Source organism: Lissotriton helveticus (genome assembly GCF_964261635.1).
Source record: "Lissotriton helveticus chromosome 1_1 unlocalized genomic scaffold, aLisHel1.1 SUPER_1_unloc_59, whole genome shotgun sequence".
NCBI lineage: Eukaryota > Metazoa > Chordata > Amphibia > Caudata > Salamandridae > Lissotriton > Lissotriton helveticus.
Window position 1 is genome coordinate 305616 of NW_027611702.1, and position 23159 is coordinate 328774.

At 45.7% G+C, this 23159-nt stretch overlaps 1 protein-coding gene across 2 annotated transcripts; it reads left to right on the top strand.

The window, feature by feature from the left end:
* Positions 1-296: 296 nt before the first annotated feature.
* On the top strand, positions 297-11534 carry LOC144806269 (uncharacterized). Of its 2 annotated transcripts, none has more exons than XM_078672663.1 (3): positions 297-516; positions 3845-3912; positions 8978-11534. In XM_078672663.1, exon 3 carries the CDS (start codon positions 10046-10048, stop codon positions 10922-10924), a length of 879 nt encoding a protein of 292 aa, XP_078528789.1. In that variant the 5' UTR covers positions 297-516; positions 3845-3912; positions 8978-10045; the 3' UTR covers positions 10925-11534. The 2 variants fall into 2 exon arrangements, with proteins under 2 accessions (XP_078528789.1, XP_078528788.1); XM_078672662.1 differs by having other exon boundaries at positions 309-861.
* The last annotated feature ends 11625 nt before the right edge of the window (positions 11535-23159 follow it).

Below are 23159 nucleotides of genomic sequence, written 5' to 3' on the forward strand. Positions count from 1 at the left end.
AAGTGAAGCTATAAATACTTTTTCACAGCGGCAGCCAAGTGTGAGGCCCTATACTTGAACTGTCTGACCCTTAAAAACATTCATGTCTGTGACATCTGAAATCCCAGGTCTTTACAGGTATAAGTGCTTGGTTGTGTGAAATGTATTCACTGCTGGAGCCTGGAGGCAGCGGTTCCGTCAGCGGCCACTAGAGGGTGCTCCTCGCCTGCTGATGAAAACCACTGAGCTGCACTTTGTATGAAAGGAAGATGGGTTTCCTCTTCCGGGTCAGCGGCGGCAGGGACAGCACAAGCAGCGGTGGTGACATCACTTCCTGCCTCTCATGGTGTGTCCAGCCTGCTGCTGGAAGAAGGAGCCCTGTCTGGTGGGCAGTTACCTTCATCTACAGACCCCAGATCTTCCCTTGCCCCCCCTCAGACCCCAGATCTGCCCTTGCCCCCCCTCAGACCCGCCCCCCCCTCAGACTCCTGATCTGCCCCCAGGAGGAGGAGAGAGCCTTGACAGGTTTCTGCTCAGGTAGGAGAGCTGCTAACTCACTTACCTGCAATTTATGAAGATCCCCCCCCCACACTCCCCCGGCATTCATGGTGACATCAGGAGAGCTCAGCTCCTCCTGCCGATGAGCCTGAGTGAGGAGCAGAGGAGGAGAGGCCTGTCCAGGGGTGCAGAGGAGGTGAGGCCTGTCCAGGGGAGCAGTGTCTCTCTTCGGGGCCTGTGCATAGCTCCATGAGGCTCCGGGCGGAGTCAGAGGTGCTGTATGGGGGAATGAACTCTGGGCTCCTCTGTCCTTAATATGAATCCTTCACCGGGAGGTCTGTCCAGCGGTGCAGAGGAGGAGAGGCCTGTCCAGGGGCAGAGGAGGTGAGGCCTGTCCTGGGGTGCGGAGGAGGTGGGGCCTGTCCAGGGAGCTGCATTGTAGGTGAGACCTGTCCAGGGGGGTGCAGTGGAGGGGAAGCCTGTCCAGGGGGTTGCAGTGGAGGGGAGGTCTGTCCAGGGGTGCAGAGGAGGTGAGGCCTGTCCAGGGGTGCAGAGGAGGTGAGGCCTGTCCAGGGGTGCAGAGGAGGTAAGGCATGTTCAGTCCAGGGGGGTGCAGCCTAGGTGAGACCTGTTTGGGTGGTACAGAGAAGTTGAGACCTGTGGAGAAGGGGTGAGGGGCAAAGGAGGTGATACCTGTGGAGAGGGGGGAGGGGCAGAGGAGGTGAGACCTGTCCTGTCGGGGGGAGGTTAGAAGAGGTGAAGCCTGTCCAGGGGAGGCACAAAGAAGGTGAGGCCTGTCCAGCAGGTGCAGAGGAGGGGAGGACTGTCCATGGGATGTAGAGGGGGTGAAGCCTGTTTGGAGGTAGCTGCAGAGGAGGCGAGACCTGTCGCGGGATGCAGAGGAAGCAAGGCCTGTCCAGGGGGCTCAGAGGAGGTGAGTGAGGCCTGTTTAGGGGGGTGTAGAGGAGATGTGGCCTGTCCAGGGGTGCAGAGTGGGAGAGGCCTGTTCAGGAGACTGTAGAGGAGGTGAGGCCTGTCCTGTGTTTGGGTGGTTCAAAGGAGGTGGGGCCACTCCAGGAGGGATGCAGTGGAGATGAGGCCTGTTCGTCCAGGCGGGGTGGTCGAGAGCTGAGTTTAAGTTTGTTAATTGTTGTCCCAAGAGATTTGTGGAATGAGTGTAAGTTGCTTGTAAACTGGCCAATTGAAGAGCCACAGAGTGAAGTGCCTCAAAATATTTTATTATATAGTTCAAGAGATTAATGCAGAGTTACAGACAATATTGCAAAGGCAAAGAACGGGTAAAAGAGATCGCATCTTTTAGCGTTGCATCCAGAGGTTAGTGCTTAATGTGAGGGGCTGCAGACTAATATTGCGGAAGAGATTTTGTTTTACGCAAAGTTCTGTAGTGAGAATTTTGTTACTAAGCAGAAAAATATCAAAGAAAAAATAATGAGCACTCAGACAAAAATGTTCTAAACGGGTGACGAAAGTGGTTCTCACGGATTTTATTCTCGTTTTGATTCTGGGTTTGTTGCTGGTGTGAATTTGGATATGCACGGCGTTGGTGTGCAGAGTAATGATGTTCAGTATGTGCAAGGAGGAAATGTTGTTCCTCTGGGTCAGGGCCAGACTGGGAACCCAAACCAGGCCTGACAATTTTGCCGGACCAGCCCCCTGCCTCTTTTGTTGCTGGGGGTGATATAGCAGCACCAGAGCAAAACCAGTCCCCAGTAACAAATACGCTTCCCAGCACTGAAGAATCAGCCCCCACTCTTCCAGCCCCCCGGGGAAACACCCGAAGCCCGTTACGGCCAGTCCGGCTCTGCTCAGGGTGTAGGTTTTACTGACAGTGGCAATTTAAATACTTCAAACAGTAATAGTGTGCAGAATAAGACACGCTCCTTGCGATGTTTGCAGGACCTGGGAAACTGGAACATGAATCAGATGGCCAGAATGGGATGTCACAGTCAATGGTCCCAGCCCAACTGGCCTCTGTGCCGAGCATGCAGAATCAAAGGCAGATATATTGGAACATGCCTTCATTCCCGATGGTCCCACAGCCCAGTGCAGAATAGAACGCCAAATTCTCAACAAATTCAGTATTTCAACAAAATCCTTCAGTGATTAATAAGGATTTTCCCCACAACTTCCTCCTACACTAGTAGTTTCTACTGGACTGAATCAGACACAATGACTGTGCCTGAGACGGGAGAAGGATTGCATGCTTGTTGCAGTCCTAGAGGTCACCCAGAGCGGCCCTTTTGTAGAAGAAGTAAATGGGAATCCAGTATCTCTTTTAATCGATAAATGTGCCGCCCGTTCCACAGTCAGACTGATGGGAGCGCCCAACCCACCCCTCTTGGGAAAGGAGTCCAAGTTGTAGGCATTTCTAATAAACAACTAATAAGCTGTCAGCAAATGTTCCCGTACAAATTGGGTCAATGATGAATGGCCACAAACTTAAACTGTCATTAAGATCCAGTTATTATGTTAGGGAATAACCTTGTAAAATGACTTGTGGCTTTTTGGGGAAGAGTCACAATTAATTATTCATTTTGTAGGTGTCGTTTATTAAATTACATTTTGTTGTGCCATGTTTTCATGAACATTCATTGATTGCTGACATTTTTACCTCATTGTGAACCATGTCAATAATGTGTTCTCTCTGTCTAAAAACTTGAGAACTTTCCCTTGATTCCTAACTGAGCAGATTCTATATCAGTTTGCTATTTGATATTATAAAAAAAACGTTTTCTTATTTCTTAGCACACATTTGTTGTGTGTGGTCTGTCTATTGACTTTACAGCTAGAGTTATTTCTGATTCTGGCTTTTGATATACTTTAAAGGTTCCCTTTATGTGATTCTCCTGCAAATATTATGATAATTATTCTCTGACTGAGTAACCATGTTTATGCCTTCAGTATTTATTTGAAACCTTTACTATAGCTTTGAAGCTTGTTGTAGCTCCAAAGGCAAGGGCCTTTACCGAGGGAGCGGTCCTTTAATCAGCAGTATTGCCTGCTATGGCTGAATATAAGGCCTTTACACTGTTTGACCCATGAGGGCAGAATGTGTTAATTATTAAAACAGCGGTGTCCCAGAGACCGAGGGGGTTGAAACACCTCCGGTACTCCGAAACCTTTGTTTCACAGCTGTTGCTGTGAATGTTGAACAGTTAGCAGCCGCATGCAGGACCACGGTGGTTAATTGTTGAACATTCACAGCAATAGCTGCGAAAGGAGGCTGAAGTCAGCCCCTGGTTCTCCCTGTGCTCGGTTGTTTTGTAAATCCAGGACGGTTATTTGTAAAATGTGATGAAGTGTGATTGTCGTCTGATGCAAAATTATTTCTTGACTTCCTTTCAAGGTATTCTGGGATGACAGGCAGTGCAGCGTGGCTGCCACCCTTGGGGGAACAAAAAGAATAATTGTCAGGTAAGGATTCCTATAACTCTATGTTTCCTTTTCCCCTGTTTCTTCTTTCTCTCTTCCCTTTCTTGATCTCTGTTTTTTTGTCTGTTTACTTCAACCTTTGACTCTCTCTGTGCACTATTCTTGTTATTATCAAACTTCTGCTAATAATATGATGGAGCCATATTCCACTCTTGGAACATGTTGGGGGGTTGAGTGCAGGCCCAGTTCCTTTTTAGGTCAGTTTTGCTCAGCAGTTCCTTAACTATTATCACATTTGTCTCCTCCTCTACACCACGTGATGGTGGTTCACCCTGATTAGAGTTGCCACGCTGTTGCTCTGCTACTGCGTTTAGAAAGTGACCATGATTTTAAAATTTTATTGAATCATTGTGTGCGTTCTAATGGGGGGAATGTTTTAAAAACTATTATAATTGCTTACTTGTGTGGGGTTACTGCATTCTTTCCAAGCACTCTTCTGTTTTTTTCTTCATCTCGTGGAGGGGGGTGGGTGGCTTGTGGGGGTCTTTTTTTCCTTCCCCGGTCCGGTATTGCTGATAGATGTCAGTTCATTCAGGTTTATGTTTCGAGGGTTCCCTTTCAAGTGTCTGTTTTTTTTATTTTAACCTTTTTTGAGGACAGCGATTCAGCGATGAGCAAAGTGATGCAGTGATGGTCTGTCCAATCACATGGAATGATAGATTCAAGTTGAATGGAATTAGCTTTAGAGATAATTAGATCCAGTGCCGCTTCCAGGTTCTGATAGGACTTTCGCATATTTGGATCAAGTTTAGGTCAGCTAGGAAGGTTTTTAGGCTAATCACTGATTGGTCATTTGGGTCATTCCAGTAGAGGTTGAAGTCACCAAGGAAGATTTGGGTGCAGTATACACCGGAGTTGGTTGTGATGATTTCCATAATTTGTTCAATGGATGGGAGGTTATCTCCTGGAGGGTGGTAAAACGCATGCAATTTGTATCGAGGCCTATCTTTACTCAGGATATCGATGCCTAGATATTCACACGAGATGAGAGTAACGTTTTGTGCTTGCTTCACAGAGAGATTATTGCAGTGAGTACAGGGGTTACCTCCACCAGGTCTGTTTGGGCGATCTAATCTGATGATGTCATAGCTGGGCGGTGCTAGAATGTCGAGTGTTGGAGTGAAGGAGTCATTTAGACAAGTTTCAGTCAGGACTATCAGGTCAAGATCATGAGTAAGGATAAGGTCAGCAATATTCACTGTATGTTTAGATGCTGATCTGCAATTCAGTAGCGTACATTTCAGGTGGGGTATGGCGACAGCGGAGGCAGCCTCAGTGATGGGAATTTGCTTGAAGTTTGAATTGTTACCTGCTCTGGGATTGGGCCTAGGATCTCTATGTGGATTTAACTGAAAGAGGAGGGATTAAATATTGTTATCCGATTGAGAATCTTTTATCCTGATGGGTCGGTGGAGGCGTGGGTGTAGGGAATTGTCTTCCAGGTCAAATGAGGAGATGTTGCGAATGCTGAGATCCCATTGGATGTGCGGGGTGATATCCGTCACACGTGATTGTTATTGGATTGCTAAAGGGAGTGTCTATTCTTACCCATCGGCCTGGTGGGACACCAACAATTAGCGAACTCGGAGGTGAGGGATATTAGGCTTTAAACCTCAGCCATAATTTGATGAAGCTCCTGAGAGATCTCAGAGAGTTTGGAGTCAATAGTAATGTGGAAGCAGGAGGTCGTGATGTGGGCCAGGAGGCCAGGTGAGACTGCTCCGGTTTATGGTGTTAGGGAGAAACTGAGTTGGGAGAACCAGGGGAGGGGGGAATAGAGATGGAATCATGATTGAGGAGTGCGGTTCAGGGACTCAAAAACAGATTGATGAGGACATAGGCGCCATGTTATTGGTCATGTTAGGGGGTTCCGAAATAGCAAGTGTCAGGGTTCTTCCAGAAAGAGTGTCAAAAATGCATCAGTGCTGACAGTGGGGCTCAGCACTTTCACCCATTCTTTTTAATCTACTCATGGAGCCCCTGGCAAACGCATTTAACTCAGTGAACATTCTATATCACCTGTATGCAGACGACACCCAACTGTATATGAAAATCTCGTCACAAGAAGACTTCCTCTCCATCAACTCTATTCCACAGAATACTCAAAGTTGGCTCTCTGGTAACCACCTCATGCTTAACCCCCAAAAAACATCTAACTTCCTTTGACACTGCTCCGCACATCATTGACTCCGCGAAATCCCTGGGAGTCACCATAGACAAACACCTGAATATGCAGGCGCAAATCACTAATGCCGCCAAAGGAGCTAATTACCAGATGAGTATACTAAGGAAACTTAAACCCTTCTTCCCACAGACCGACTTAAAAATGGCAGTACAAGCCCTAGCGCTACCAAGATTAGACTCTATGCGGTCTCCCCAAATACTGGCCGGCCCCGCTGAGGGCATCGCTTAACTCTGCAGCCAAACTGGTATCAGAAACTAAAAGAAATAACCACATCTCTCCGACTTTGAAAGTTCTGAACTGGCTGCCCTACGAGGCAAGAACACACCTAAAGATCGCTTGCAAGACCCATAAAGCCCTGCATAGCAATACCCCGTTACTTAGCTGTAAAGCTAGAGCAATCGGGAGGATGCAGACGACTGCAAAGTATGAGTTCACTTCTACTGAAACCACAATCCTTCCATAAAAAGAGAACAGGCTGCAAAGCATTCTCAGGGATTGCACCGAAGATTTGGAACTCCATACCTCCAGTGGTACGTGGAATCTCTTCCTTTACCTCCTTCAAAAAAGAAGTAAAAATGCTTCTAATGAACAAATTCACATCCTAAGACTTTAATTCTATGTTGAATTCTAGCCACCTATGTGATCCATATATTATATTATTGCCTACATCTTTTGTATTGAAGGCGCATACCAAATGTATGTTTACTACTTCAACCACCGAATGTTTAATAACTGTGTATTGTGAAGCGTTCTGATTCCCTTGTGAATCATTCTTTGTTGACTACTAGTCACCTATGCTATCCATATACTACTATCTACTATTGTAAAGCGCTCTGATACCCTCGTGGGTCATGTTTGTGTTATATAAAACTTAAAAAAAAGAAGGAAAAAAGTAAATGTTCAGAGGTAAGGGGCAAAGATGAGGTGATGGTGTTAGTATCGAGTCAGTGTATTTCAGTGGTCGCTGCTCTAGGGGTGTGATGAGGGTTTAGGCTAATATGACGAAAAATGTTGGTTGAAACAAGCTGCAAGGGTAATGGTAAATTAATGCTGTTGGGTAATCTGATGACGGTGGATAGGGAGGAGGGGAACGGGGTGGAGCAATACAGGTAGTGGGGACAGGGAAGGATAAAGAACGAGGTACCTGTGGGATGACATAAGGGCTAGGATGAGCTTGGGTCAGGGAGGAAACTTATTCATCACAGAGAGTTTGATGGGAGAAAAATTTCTTCAAGTAATTCTAGGCTGGGTTCAGATGCTTGGATGAGGATAATCCCATTATTATAAAGGGAGATGATTGCCTCTGCTCGGCGAACAATAGAGGGAGTTGTAGAGAGTTTGAGACTGTAGGGGGCTTTCGTGGCTGCAGTGATCCGGAGCAGAGAGCAAAGGGATTTCCTTCATTGTGCTGGTCTTTTAATGCAAAAGATAAGGTCACTTATGGTAGCGCCTTTATTCGTGAAGACATAGGGGTTGGAAATAAGGGTTTATGGGAGAAATTTGAGAAGCTGGTGATTGAAATTCTTGAACACGCTTTTAGATAGTTTATGGGTTATATGATATCGTAGGATTTTCAGCTGTCTGGAACAAGTTTGGAGTCCAGTGATCTTCGAGAAAGGGAATCCATGGCTAAGGGCACCAAATTTCCATAGTGGAAAGAGGGGAGGGACCGGACTACTACATGCTCACATGGGGGGAAGCTGAGGGGAGTTGAGGTGAAGGGGGTATGGTCAGAAGAAGGAAAGAAGGAAGGGATGGAGCAAATCATGGGGTGGCTGGAGGAAAGTTCCAGGACTCCGTTCTACAAAGACAGCCCATTAAACAGCAGCATAATGACAGAAGATGCTAAGAGTGAAGAAGGTACTCTTTCTGTTGTGGGCTTCCCATCGTTATATGCAGGCGATTACTAGGTGGAAAACTGAAAACCCTGAAGACAGGGCCCAGCTGCAAATATTAAAAAGGGAAGTTGAAATACATTAGGTCAAACTAGATTATGCAATTAGGAAGATAGAATCCAGATTAGAGGGATAGGGGGGAAAGGATGAACAGTGGCCTAGAATGCACTTGGAAATTCGATAGACCGAGCCAGTCTGGAAATCTAAGCAGAATTAGTAAACAACATCATTCTAAGATGGCCTCCACCGTGGAAATACTTTGAAGCTACAGAACATGATGGTCCTTCTTTCATGTCCACAAGAAGGACATGCTAAGTCCTATGTCAATATCTAGATTCCTAGAGTCTTAGAGGCGCCGCCATTTTAGATCGGGCAGGGACTTTATATGGGGAGAGGGTCGATACATGATGCAGGGCCTACAAGGCTCAGATAGAGCCCCTTTACGCCACACGGGCCCCAAACACAATCAGCGCACAAAAGGCCCCCGTAATCAAGCCTTGAAACTACAGCGAGGGGAACCCTCCTGAAAAAAGAGTTAGTAGTTAGTAGTGAATGAAACCAGGCACCTCCAAGAACAATAAGATTTGATGTATAGCACAACATCCTGATGTCCACCTTGCTGTTTGAGTCTTCCTGATCCATCTCTTCCTCCAAGAGCTGTTCTTGTTTTAACAAAACCTTGACCATATGCATCTACCTAAAGCTGTAACAAGTATATGTGTGCTATGCCAGAGCCCTTTTTTAGCTAATTTACTCTAGGAACACCTTTGCTGAAATAAATAACATTGTGGCATGTTCAAAGGAAATGTTATGCAAATATCTCTGTAAGGTTAAATTTTTCTTAAATATGTCTTCATAAGTTTCAACAATAGTAATACATGAGATGCTTCTACAATCAATAAAAAATTGGATATGCACATTCTGGTATTTTCCATTTAAGTGATTTAAATCTCTTTACATCCGACAGAAAACAATCCATGACTGCACAAAATGTTTAAGAATAATGAAGATAATACTGTAAATCTGCAAAAGCAAAGTCCGAAAAATTGAGTTCCAGTATTCAGGAAAACATAAGTGCCGACAGAGGCAGCCGGACCTGAACATAAACTGACAGATCTTTGAAGTACCGTCAAGGGCAATTCGGTGGTTCTATGAGTCTCAGCTGTGCCCCTCCGTGCCTCAAGATGAAGAAATGACCTCTAGAAAATTAAGGCAACACTGATCAACCACTTCTTGTGTAAACATGTCCAATACCAGCTCTGATCATGAGGTGGTTACAGCAGTACTCTGCTTCCTAAAGTGATATCAGACCACCATTCAGTGCTAGAGGTGTATTGTAAACTCTTTCAGGCCATTCCACAGCAACCAGCCAAAAGCACAGTTAACTGAAAGTTAAAAGAAATGGGGGTTCTGCTATATAAAACACAGAGTATATTTACCAAGACTAAAACTGCATCAGAGAACACACACAGGGGAAAAACCATACAAATGCAATGAATGTCTGAAGCGCTTTAGTCAATAATCAGGCCTAAACAAGCATCAGAGAACACACACAGGGGAAAAAACATATAATTGCAGTAAATGTGGAAGTAGTTTTACGAAATCATCAAAACTTATAAGTCATCAGCGAACACACACTGGGGAAAAAACATTCAAGTGCAATGAATGTGGGAAGAGCTTTATACATTTATCACACCTAAAATGGCATCACAGAACACACACTGGAGAACAACCATATCCTTGCAGTGAATGTTTGAAGAGCTTTAGTCAATTAGCACACCTAGCACAGCATCAGAGAACACACACTGGAGAAAAACCATATCCTTGCAGTGAATGTCTGAAGAGCTTTAGTCTAATATCAGACCTAAAACAGCATCAGAGAACACACACTGGGGAAAAACCATACCATTGCATTGAATGTGGAAGTAGTTTTAGTGACTCATCAACATTAAAAGTTCATCAACGAACACACACTGGAGAAAAACCATACCATTGCAGTGAATATGGAAGTAGTTTTAGTTCCTCTTCAGGATTAATGTATCATCAACAAACACACACAGGGGAAAAACCATATCCTTGCAGTGAATGTGTGAAGAGCTTTTGTAAATTATGGGACCTAAAGCAGCATCAGAAAACACACACTGGGGAAAAACCATTCAAGTGTAATGAATGTGGGAAGAGATTTTGTCGCTTATCAGACCTGCATATACATCAGCGAACACACACAGGGGAAAAGCCATTCAAGTGCAGTGAATGTGTGAAGAGCTTTTGTAAATTATGGGACCTAAAGCAGCATCAGAAAACACACACTGGGGAAAAACCATTCAAGTGTAATGAATGTGGGAAGAGATTTTGTCGCTTATCAGACCTACCTATACATCAGCGAACACACACAGGGGAAAAACCATATCCTTGCAGTGAATGTCTGAAGAGCTTTAGTCGATTATCACACCTAAAACAGCATCAAAGAACACACACTGGGGAAAAACCGCACCATTTCAGTGAATGTGGAAGTAGTTTTAGTTCCTCTTCAGGATTAAGGTATCATCAACAAACACACACTGGGGAAAAACCATACCATTGCAGTGAATGTGGAAGTCGTTTTAGTCAATCTTCAACATTAAGGATTCATCAGCAAACACACACTGGAGAAAAACCATACCATTGCAGTGAATGTGGAAGTAGTTTTAGTGAATCTTCAAAATTAAGGATTCATCAGCGAACACACACTGGAGAAAAACCATACCATTGCAGTGAATGTGGGAAGAGATTTTGCCACTTATCAAGCCTAAAACAGCATCAGAAAACACACACTGGGGAAAAACCATTAAAGTGCAATGATTGTGGGAATAGCTTTTGTCAATTATCAAACCTAAAACGGCATCAGCGAGCACACACTGGGGAAAAACTGTAGTATGGCCCCTAGGGTCACGCTATTCTTTGCTAAAGTTAGCCTGAGTTAGCAACCATTTTAGCTGCGTGTCTTTTTATTTTTGCGCACTACTCTGTATCTTCTTGTGCAAGACACCTTTGTGCCCACATGAGCTCATATTGTTATAGTTTGCTCACTGCTTACAAGGTCGAAAAACAAGCCACTGTGCTTTCTAGTTCTGGTCAGTCCGTACTACCTAGACATAACATTTGGCACTTCTTGGCACAATTGAGAAATGCTTGCATTATACTAACATGCAGCAGCTTTATCAAGACAGACGGAAGACTGGAGCCATTGTTGAGCCTATTATGTAACCTTACTCCTACGTTCTACGGTGAGGGGTTCATCAGAATTGGCCCAGAGATCTTCTTTAATATAATATACATATTCCTACCAGGGGAGGGTTGTCTAGGCGCTATAGCCGTAATATTCACTGGTCATTCAGAATGATCTCTCCCTTCTTATTTTATGGTATTGTAACTTTGATCATTGTTTTTATCTTATGTATTATTGTGCTGGTGCTAGCTCGTTTACTGCATTATAGAACTACACACAGAGTTTGTTAGTTGAAAAATAAACACTTTAAACTTTACATAGACTCTGCATTATTTGGTGGGAATAAGCACGGGTGAGTGAGCAAAAGGGTGTACATTGCTACAGTGACTCTGAGAGGTCGGGAGTTCTGTGTTCTGGGTTTGTCTAAGCATTAGGTATCTTCGGAAGGTCTGCAGAGGTTATGAGACACTATAGCTAGTCAGTCTAGGAATTGTGGGTTCTTAGATGTAAGTACAGTACAACCAATTGTGCACTAACGGCATATTTTCTTGTGCATATATCTGTATGTGCAGAATCTCTACAACAAAAACCTTTCAAGTGAAGTGAATGTGGAATTAGTTTTAGTTCCTCTTCAGGATATTTGTATCATCAACAAACACACACAGGGGGAAAACCATTCAGGTGCAATGAATGTGGGAAGAGATTTTGTCGCTTATCAGTCCTACATAGACATCAGCAAACACACACAGGGGAAAAGCCATACCATTGCAGTGAATGTGGAAGTAGCTTTCGTGATTCTTCAACATTAAGGATTCATCAGCGAAGACACACAGGAGAAAAGACATATCATAGCAGTGAAAGTGCAAAAAGCTTTTGCGAATCTTCAGACCTAAAAAAGAAATCAGCAAGAACTCCACCATCAATGAAAGTGTCTATTCTGTGCTATTGTTTATTTCCCTATAGTTAGGAAAAACATGAAATATCAGGAAACCCACTGGGAGACTAGCACAAAGTGGACTAAAAGTAAAGAAACATTGTTGGTTTTTATTCTGTGAGAGAGTTTTAACGAAAGAAATACAAGCACACTTGACCATGCTACCTGTAAAATCAACACCATCAACAATGCTTGGACTAACAAGGGAATTTTCAGCTAATTTTGAATCCTGAACAGTAAAGAATTCCAGCGTTTAAAAAATGTAATTCAGAACTCTGCTTTACAGTACTGGACCCTTGGCCTGGAAAATAAATCTGTTTTCAGAAGACAAGGAACATGAATGAAATTCATTGTTGACAGAAATAATATTCTGGCTTTGTGTTTACAAGCAAAAAGAATCCCTCATTTTATATAAACCCAGCTGGTGAATGCTGCCCTCTGCGCAAATAGAGCTGCAGCTGTGTGATAGCCCGGCCGAGTATTTCACTTCAGAAGAGTGCAGGATCAATAATGAAGGTTGTGGGATTTGTCCGTTCTGCCACCGGCGTGAATCCGACCCCATAAACCAGCACAAACGCCTTCAACCTTGCTGGCCGGACGGGAGCTAGGATTCGGCTGTGACGTCCCACAGCTTCTCCCACTGCCTGCCCTTCGCATCGGGGGCCAGCCCGTCGGACCTGGAGGGCACCCTTGAGAGGTGGCCCCGCTTGCAGCTGTTTCTGCTTTAAGCTTTCCGAGGACGGAAGTTTGTACCGGCCTCCGTGAACTGCCAGCAATTCAATGAGAACCGCTGGGCTCGGATCAACCCATCCGGTGTGCCTGCGCTGTGCGGCTACCTGAAGTGCTTTCCCATTGGCTGCCCTCGTGGGCCACAATTAGAGGCACCCATTGGTGGGTACGCCCGGTGCACCGCCACAAGGCGCTGGAACCCATTGTCTGGATTCTCTTTGGACGCTTTCCTCTGCCTGCTCAACGGGCGACCAACTGATCTCCGTGGTGGCAGATTCAGCCTTCCCGCAAACAATCCGGCATCCCTCTTCGCGCCACTCCATTCGGCACCTGATCCGGGCTCAGTGACCCCTGTAGGGTTTGGAGGGCCCGTGACTGTGTAGTAGCTGACTGGGAGCCAGCCGCTGCCAGTTTGATTTACAAGGGGCTGATAACGACCAAAAGTGAGCACAGATTACTACAGCGGCAATATTTGACTCCTGCCCGGAGGTTCCTGACTCCCCCTGCCTTTCTTTGGTCCTCCAGCGGGGGTCCCTATGCTGCTGAATTGATCTTTGTCTGCAGTCTCACAGATCCTAGTCTTGCTGTTCCCCTGGTCCGGTAGTCTCCCGCCGGAGGCAGAGAGCAGGACGCAATGGCGACTGCGAGAGGCCCCAGGCAATCCTCATTGCAACTGTCCAAATTTGCCCATTCCACGTCAGATGAAGCAGAGGGGAAACAGGCTTGCACGGAAGTGATGCAGCAAACTGAAGACTGGACTCTGACATTGCTGGACATCATGGAGGCTATCCGGGGAGTCCGCACAGCACTGGAACATAAGATTGACACTGGTGCGATCGACATCAACCTCATACGCACCGATCTGAGAAACATGGGGGAAAGAGTCAAGGCAAACAAAGTCTCTGTCGCAACACTTAAACACTCCACTACGCAGCTGGAGGCAACAGTGGAGAAAAGGTTGCATTTTAAATCAGCTTGCCTGGCCTACAAGGCCCTCCATGGGACTGGCTCCCACTTTCTAAAACAGAACCTAAAACAATATGAACCAACAAGGAACCTCAGATCTATCAAGGTGAAACTGATCAAAACACCCAGATTTAAACTACTGAGATGGGGAGGCAGAAGTTTCCTGCTACATGCCGCCAAGGCATGGAACATGTTGCCCCTTTCAGTTAAGAATAGTCCTTCACTCTTAGTGTTCAGGAAAGCCGTAAAAACTTGGCTCTTCTCACTCTAAGTGTTCTTCCGGCTTGGCATGGCTAGACTCTTTACTTTCGACCCAGCGCCAAGACGCCCTAGGGCATTCGCGCGCTCTACAAGTCTTTAAATCAAATTAAATCAAGCAACTGCGGACCCAGACGTCGGACCTTGAGGCTCGGCTGGAAGATTATGAAGGGTGCGCGAGAAGAAACAACAAGCGCATCCCGGGAGTTCCCGAATGGGCGGAGGGACAGGCCACAGACCTATTTGTTGAAGACCTGATTCAAAACCATCTGCAGCCTTTGTCCCTGTCCAACTACTTCTCTGTTGAGTGTGTCCACAGGGTGCCTGGAGTCCCTCCGAAGCAGGGTGCTCCATCGCTTCCCATCCTGGCACGGCTCTTCAACTTTTGTGACCGGGACATTATCCTTGAAGCTGCAAGAGTTGGACCGCCTCTCAAATTTGAGAACTCAAGCATAACCTTTTTTCGAGACTTTAGCTATGAGGTGCAACAGAAACGCCGCTCCTTCCTAGAAGTGAAATGGGCACTCAGGGGCCACAATTTGAAGTATGCCATGCTTTTTCCAGAAAAACTACGTGTGCAATCGGACGATAAGTCGTTGTTTTTCCTGTCCCCGGAGGATACCTGGGATTGACTGGAGAGGTGGCATTCCTCTGAGGAACGGGGTTGCCCATCCCCAGATCAACCTCATAGATCCGACCACCATCTGGAAAAAGTTGACTGAGAGAACCGGCTACAGGTGTCATTGGATGTTGCCACGTACTGAGGTTCTGCCCCGATGTTAATGTTTAGTTGAGCCATCGACAATAGGTCGGCCCCTGGACACGGTTCCAGGTTCAGTGGGAGGGAGGTGTTACTTGCTTCCAAACGTTCTCTGACTATCATCTTGTGCCCCCCCACTGAGCACCTGAGGGTTTCTTTGGGACACGATTTTGGAGAAGGGGGTGGAGAGATATTCCGGTCAGGGCGGTCAGAGCTACATAAATCAAGCTTGGGGCTACGAGGCCCTTCGGGATTCATCATGGGCAAATGTAACTGTTATTTAGGGGGGACGGTCGTACTCTGGGGTAGTTTGGTTGTGTAGCATTCCCCTCTACATGGTTCTAGGTATGGGTACACAAGCACTCTGCAAATTGGGGTGGTGGGCAGTTCTGAGTCCATGTTGCAGGGAGGCGGGTGGGGGGGGTTCCAGGGTGTTTTCCAGGGTATTAGTTTAATCTTTTATTGTGTTTTTGAGCAGCTTGTCTTCCAAGGTCATGTGCAAACTCAACTGGGTTACTGGCACACATATTGTCTTACACTATGCATTTCTGCTATGTTTCTTGTGCAGTTCCACTTACGATGCTACCTTTGTGGTCCTCTGTGTCACCCCCGGTGGCTCTGACGAATTCCTCACGGGCGACACTGGGATCTGCTTATTCTCCTGTTATGCTGTGGGGATATGTCTTGTTATGCCTATTACACTTTTGTCCCTGTGGGAGGGTGGGCTCATGATCTCCGAGCCAAATGAGTGACGACCACACCACTTATACAGCGATGGGTCGACTCAAAATAATCTCCTAAAATGTGAATGGGTTGGGTGACCAAATTAAGAGGGGGATAGTATTTCAATACCTTAAGTGCCACGCCTCGACTTTGTGCTGCTCCAGGAGATGCACATTTCTGGTACTACCTACTGTGCACTCAACAGATGGGGTTATAAACTGCTTGCCCACGCAGGTTATACGTGGGGGTCCAGAGGGGTGGGTATCCTGGCATTCACCTACCTCCCTTTTCAAATCCAAAACTTAGGCTTGACCCCTCTGGCCACTTTGCCATGGTATCCGGATGGTGGGAGGGTCCATCTTAATATAACCTCACTGTGCATACCTCCCAGGCTACACTCCTCCACCCTGATGGGCTTAGGCCCACACATGCTGAATTTACCTGAGGGGGACAACTTGCTGGGGGGAGACTGTAATGCTGCCCTGGAGGGTGAACTGGATCGTTTACCACCCCGACGCGGTGAACCACAGGGGAAACTCCTGGCATACTTCCTTGCAGCCATGGATTGGTGGCTGCGTGGCGTACACACCACCCCGACAAACAATATACTCTCCATTCTGACCTCCATGGTAGTATGTCCCATATTGACTACCTTTTCTGCCAAGCTACTCAACTCTCCATGTTTGGTGAAATCTCCTTTTTGCCCAGGGGTATCTCCGACCATTCCCCTATCCTGGCCGACTACGGTGGTGTGCCTTCTCGCTCTTGCCCCAAATTGTTCTTAACCCATGGTATCTCAAGGTTCCGGAGATACGGGACACGTTGGTAAAGGCCACTACTGATTATTTCGCAGAAAATGAGGGATCCATTGAATCGGATGTGACACTTTGGAGGCATATAAGGCAGTGATTGGAGGCTGCGGGGTGGCGGCAGTGACGGGTCACAGGAAAGAGAAGCGTAAGCAGTTGGTAGATATAGAACTTGAGATGGCCTGTCTCGAACGCGACTTAGTCGTATCCGCTTCTTGTGACGCCTCCCACAAACTTGCGGTGAAACAAAAACAATACAGTGATATAGCTAAAGAGGCGGCCCGAGCGCATCACCGGGCAACTCATTATCGTGTGTATGAGATTGGGGATAAAGCCAGTAAACTGTTGGCATGGTTTGACAAACAGGAGTTGGCCAATAGGTGGGTGGCTGATATTGTGGCTCCAGAAGGCGTGAGGCGATATGACCGAGATGGGATCACTGAGGGTTTTGCTAACCATTTTGAGCTGCTCTATGTTCCCACGTCCACTTCCACACAGGAGGAGGCAGCCGAACTGCTTTCTACTTTTCCCTTACCAAGGTTGGATTCTCAGGATGTCACTGACCTCGACACCGCTTTGACCCCTGAGGAGGTCTCTAAGGCGATAGGAGCATTGAAGTGTGGGAAGGCCATGGGTCCTAGTGGCCTCCCAAATGAGCTCTACAAAGCCGTCTCTTCGATGTATAATGAGTGTTTGGACCGTGGAATCCTTCCTGAAACGCAGAGAGTAGCTAACATTGCGGTCATACACAAAAAAGGGAAACCCCTGGACCAAATCATTTTAATGTACAAATTAGTCTTGACCCTGCTCCTCATGTGAACAATTCATCTCGAACTGCCATGCCAGGTCCTCCCTGGACTAGAAACAAACCTCCTCGGACCAGTGTTGGGGTATCACCCACTATCAGCCAGGCTAGCTTGAAACAGTGGCACAGTGAGCCCGGGACCCAAGTCTGGGCATACCCGGCACACTTAGGGCGAGAAAGCAAAAGACACGCAAATGATGGATGAGGAACAAATCAAACATTGCCCCCAGTCAAGAGATCTGGGTTCAATCCATTGTACTTTTGCTCACCATGCCACACCAATTTATAGCCAGCCATATGCTAATCAGTCTTGACCCTGCTCTTCATGGAAACAATCCAGCCCTAGCTGCCAAGGCAGGTCCTCCCTGGACTAGAAACAAGCATCCTAGGATCAGTTTTGAGGTATCGCTCCTCATCAGCCAGGCTAGCTTGAATACCGTGGCACAATGAGCATGATACCAATATCTGTCCTGAAGTCCAATGTTCCAATGTTTGTCTTCATGTTTCTCCCTTTTTAATTTAGAACATTCTACCCTCAGTGGGTGGAATGTTCTAATAGCTTTATAGCCTTTCTGCCTCAGGGTATGCCGGTTGTTAAAGGCCCTGAACCTGTGTTTTAGGCCCAAGCCCTAGGCCCTCGGCAGCGGGCTATTAAGCTAGAGTAAGGCCTGCCTGACTAGAACAGTATGTTGGGCAATCATGCATTTTATTGCATGTTTAAAACAGAACTTAACTGCAATGCTTAAATAAGTCTAGACATATTTAAACATTGCCAATTGAATAGAATAATTGTGAAAAATTCTAAGAGGCGCCCTATGATTGCTGGGAGGAACGGGGGCGTGTGGTAATAAAAGGTTTTAAGACCACTGGTCTAGGGTGTTCCTCATCGGAGAGGTGTGAGGGGCCTAATGTAACTGTTGGTTAGTCAAATCTTAAAGTGAAGGGCTCAGAGACTCAAAGCCGATAGATTTCAATGTCGAACCTGTTCATCATCTCTTAATCATGCTCACTGATCGCAATAAGTGACTGGATCAGGCCCCCTCCTACCATGTCCCGATGCGCTGCCAGCTGGGTATATCCAGCACAGGTTTGTTAATCAAGGTTTGAGATGTAAAACATGAAAGTAATAGAAACATGCAAGCTTTACAAAGGAATGGTGAGGGCAATGCCCTGATCAACACGGTTGGTACTATTAGCAAGAGTGTGCACATATATCTTCTAACAGCGCCCCTCCATGGAAAAGGTCAGCCATACCTTGACTCTCTCCCTGTCAAACCCAACCTATTTTGCACTCTCTCTAGCAGCACCTGTTGGCGGCTGGCGAATGAACACTGAGCACTCTCTCACAAACCCAACCTATTCTAGACTCTCTCCAGCAGGACCCGCAGACGGCTGGCGAGTGAACACTATGCACTCTCTCACAAACCCAACCTATTCTAGACTCTCTCCAGCAGGACCTGCAGACGGCTTGCGAGTGAACACTAAGCACTCTCTCACAAACCCAACCTATTCTAAACTCTCTCCAACAGGACCTGTAGACGGCTGGCGAGTGAACACTAAGCACTCTCTCACAAACTCAACCTATTCTAGACTCTACAGCAGGACAGTGAACACTAAGCACTCTCTCACAAACCCAACCTATTTTACACTCTCTCCAGCAGGACCTGCATACAGCTGGCGAGTGAGCACTAAGCACTCTCTCACAAACCCAACCTATTCTAAACACTCTCCAGTAGGACCTTCGGACGACTAGCGAGTGAACACTCAGCACTCTCTCACAAACCCAACCGATTCTAGACTCTCTCCAGCAGGACCTGCAGACGGCTGGCGAGTGAACACTCAGCACTCTCTCACAAACCCAACCTATTCTAGACTCTACAGCAGGACCTGCAGACGGCTGGCGAGTGAACACTAAGCACTCTCTCACAAACCCAACCTATTCTAGACTCTCTCCAGCGGGACCTGTAGATGGCTGGCGAGTGAACACTAAGCACTCTCTCACAAACCCAACCTATTCTAGACTCTCTCCAGCAGGACCTGTAGATGGCTGGCGAGTGAACACTAAGCACTCTCTCACAAACCCAACCTATTCTAAACTCTCTCCAGCAGGACCTGTAGATGGCTGGCGAGTGAACACTAAGCACTCTCTCACAAATCCAAACTATTCTAGACTCTCTCCAGCAGGACCTGCAGGCGGCTGGTGAGTGAACACTAAGCACTCTCTCACAAACCCAACCTATTATAGACTCTACTGCAGCAGGGCCTGCAGACGGCTGGCGAGTGAACACTAAGCACTCTCTCACAAACCCAACCTATTCTAGACTCTACAGCAGTACCTGTAGAAGACTTGTAAGCGAACAACAGACACTCCCTCTGTCAACTCCACCTTATTCCAACCCTTTTCAACAACACCTGGAGAAGACGGGTGGGTGAACACTTCAGGCAAATGCAACAAAACTAGGGCTGCTGATTGACCCCGATCGCAGGCCCAGCGTGCGATCCACAAAGGCTAGTTCGATCCCATGTGTGGGTAGAAACTTCAATGGTTCTTGTCCAGAAATGCTTAGTGTTCATAGGAGACAGGCAGCCCTTGTTCTGGAAGAGCATGTGTGTTGAGTGCTTATGACCCTTGGCCCTCTTACAATAATTTATTGACAGTACACGTATCACTAGTACAGCGGCTGGTGTCAAATTCTTGAAGGGGGAAGAGTCACGTTCCCTAAATCAATGTTATATGTCCATGAGTTAACCATTCTGTGGACGGTGACTCTGCCACAGTGAAAGGTAATTGGTATAATTTCTCAATGTGCAGCATTGTATATTTTGCATCTCTTTGTGCCATTCTCATTTGTCTCTCTGATAGATTATATGCGTAGAATAGAGACGCACTGTTAATATATCGCCAGGGCACATGACCAGAACGCAAAGATTGTAGCGTCCAGCTTAATAATAGAATGGATCGTAACTGTCCGTGTTGTAAGATGGACAGATCCTGTTTCATTATATCTATAGCAGAAGATACAATGCTGCTCAGTGAATAAATCCTGGATGTCAGTGTGGTCATTCCATTGTCAACCACAGCTAAAGCTTTTCCTAAGTTAACTCTGTCAATTTCATGCAATCGCTCTACAGCTTCTTGTTGAGAGATTTTCCAAGTTTCATTATAGATAGCGTATAATAAGCGTTTCTGCCCTGGCCTGCCGGGACGTGGATGTATTGCTAGACCCATTAAAGGCCTACGTAGTGTAGTGTCCTCTGCATATCCCCATGTTGATGTCGGCATTCTTAGAGCAACCACGGGATGCTTCAGCTCTAGTTGGATTGGATACCGGCTCTACTACAGGCACACAGGCTTTGGATGTTTCGAATACTTCCCTAGCATTGGCTGTGGGAACTGAAGAAAGTCATCTTTGCTGCATCGATCTGATCTGTGAGGTGTTACATGGGCCATCGTCTGCGAACGCAAGCAGCAGTGATATTAGGTAAACAGACTGTGGTCAGCAATAAGCAAAGATGGTTCTCTAATGTCTATCACAAGTACAAATCAGTTAAAACAGGTAATCTGGCACAGTGCATAAGGTAGGGAAAAAACACCAGATCCTCACGTTTGTGGCAAGCAGACCACTAATGCTATATACACAAATCCTCTGTACATGTTCAAAAGTAAGTCCTTAAAGTTACATTAAATATCACAATGATGCTTGTCTTTATATTTTTAGATGTCTTTAATTTAAGATCTTTAAGTCGTCTTAGCCAACACATGTTTCGTCGCTGTTACATGGGATTACCATGCAACTTCTTCAGGGCTGAGGTCAGTTCCAAAAAGTCTCTTAGTTCCGGTGATAATTCCAACCCGGAAGGTGATCCTATAAGTACTGCTCCTGGAGAGGTAGACCAATTAGTCTCTTGCCCGGAGAGCTAAATTTGCTTCCAAATATAAGGGAGTTTCTTTCAGAAGAGTTGCCCCATCCACCAATATTTAGATGGAACCCTTCAGATCTCCAGGCCGTGGCGTGTTCGCCGTGCAAATCAGCAGTCTGAACACATGTTCACTAAGAAGGATTACAGATCTTGAATTAAAGACATCTGAAAATATAATGACAAGCATCATCATTGTGATATTTAATGTAACTTTATGGATTTACTTTTGAACGTGTGCAGAAGATTTGTATATATAGCAAGCAGCAGTGATGGTGCATCTCCCACACAGGACACATAAACATTTGGCTCTCGGTGTGCTGGGAAGAATTCTGCCTTTTCCCAAAACAACTACAATTGGAATTTTAAGCAAAATCTTTATTTTCTTTCCTGCGATACTATTACTGAGCACAGCGACTTTCAGACTCACTCAGTTGTTCAAGCGTTATATGTGAACATATTTTATAGAACTTATAAAGATTTTTAAAGGACTTATAGAGGTTTTTACACATTTTTATTTTTTATAAACTTGTTTATCTGAACCTTTTAACAATGTTTTTAAGATTGATTAGAAGGACATTCCCTAGTGTTTAGTATATCGTCAGGTCGGATGAGGAGTGTGTGTTATGGTTTGTAATGTACCCCAATATAGGCCTGGGTAGTCACCTAACCTTTCACCTACATTTTTCTTGCCATTGTACCACATAACAGGTTTTGGTATTAAACTTTTACCTAGTTAGGCGCTGCATAATTGACGGTTAGTTTTCCTTGAAATCTAGCCTCATTTATTATGCATGATGATTCTCAGAATCACTGCAGGATTACCATCTTTTGCATAATAACTATGTATTAGGGTCATCCATTTCAGCAAGGTAGAGCCCCTGAGGGTATCTTTTGGGTATATGAACACCATATCTTTGCTGGGGCGGGCACAGGAGAAAGACTTCCATGCTGATACCCTGACGCGAGACACTGAGGTACCTGCATCCAGACACTCCAGCACGCAGTGGTCTGCCATCCCTCGCGCGGTGTCCATCTCGAGACCAAGACGGGATCCTTCATTCTCTCACACCAGGTAATAGGGTTGGTTTTATCTTAGGGGGATTCTTGGCTGTACACATACATACATGCTAGGTTCATTCAGGTACATCTAGTTAGTGTCTGCATCGTAGGAGTACGCATTATTATTGTTATGTATTTATAAGCTTGCATATATTCAATGTTTTAGCACTATGGTAGGAATCTACCATCCATTTACTCTGTTGGTGCTTATAATCGTTTATATCTGTTTCTGTCTTATGGTTGTTTCAGTACACATGCGTGTTCAATAAATGCTTATTGAAATGTCCCCACTGTTTATTCTGTATATCTCTCTGAGACAAAGTGAGGTCGAGTGACAGAGCGAAAAGTACTGTACTGTTTTCTTGATACCTGATGGGACAGAGTTGTCATGTTCAATAGATGCCAGAAACTATTCTCTCCTCGGGAAGAGGAGTTCATATTGGCACTGCGAGCTAGTTGGTATACAGGCGAACATACCCGATCGGAGTGTCTGGAATCAGTCTGGACACCAACCCCAGTTTATGTTGTCTAAACGTGCAGAACCTCTATAGATTTATAGGAACTACACAACAGCGTACGTGAGTCAGAGATATCAACCTGGACCAAGGTGGGCTGCAGACAAAACATGGCGACTGTATCAGCCTAGAAAAAAAATGATATCAGCAATGACATCCAGTACCAGCTCTTTGATGCAGTCATCTTTAGTAACAAATATATAGTAAATAGAAAATATGTGGTACTGCCCTTGCATGGGGCCTGGTGGAGGAACCCTTCTCAGATGTTATTTCTCTCGCCGTTGATGTGTATTTCATGAAGAGTCTGGATTCCTTTCTCTTTCAGGTGCTTTAGATTGTGCTGAAAAACTGAACCTGCAGGCCATTTATAGGCAATAATAATAATCATAGTGTTACTTCTATAGCGCACACAGATCCCACATTATCAACATTTGAGGTGCAGCCATGCACGCCGATAAGACA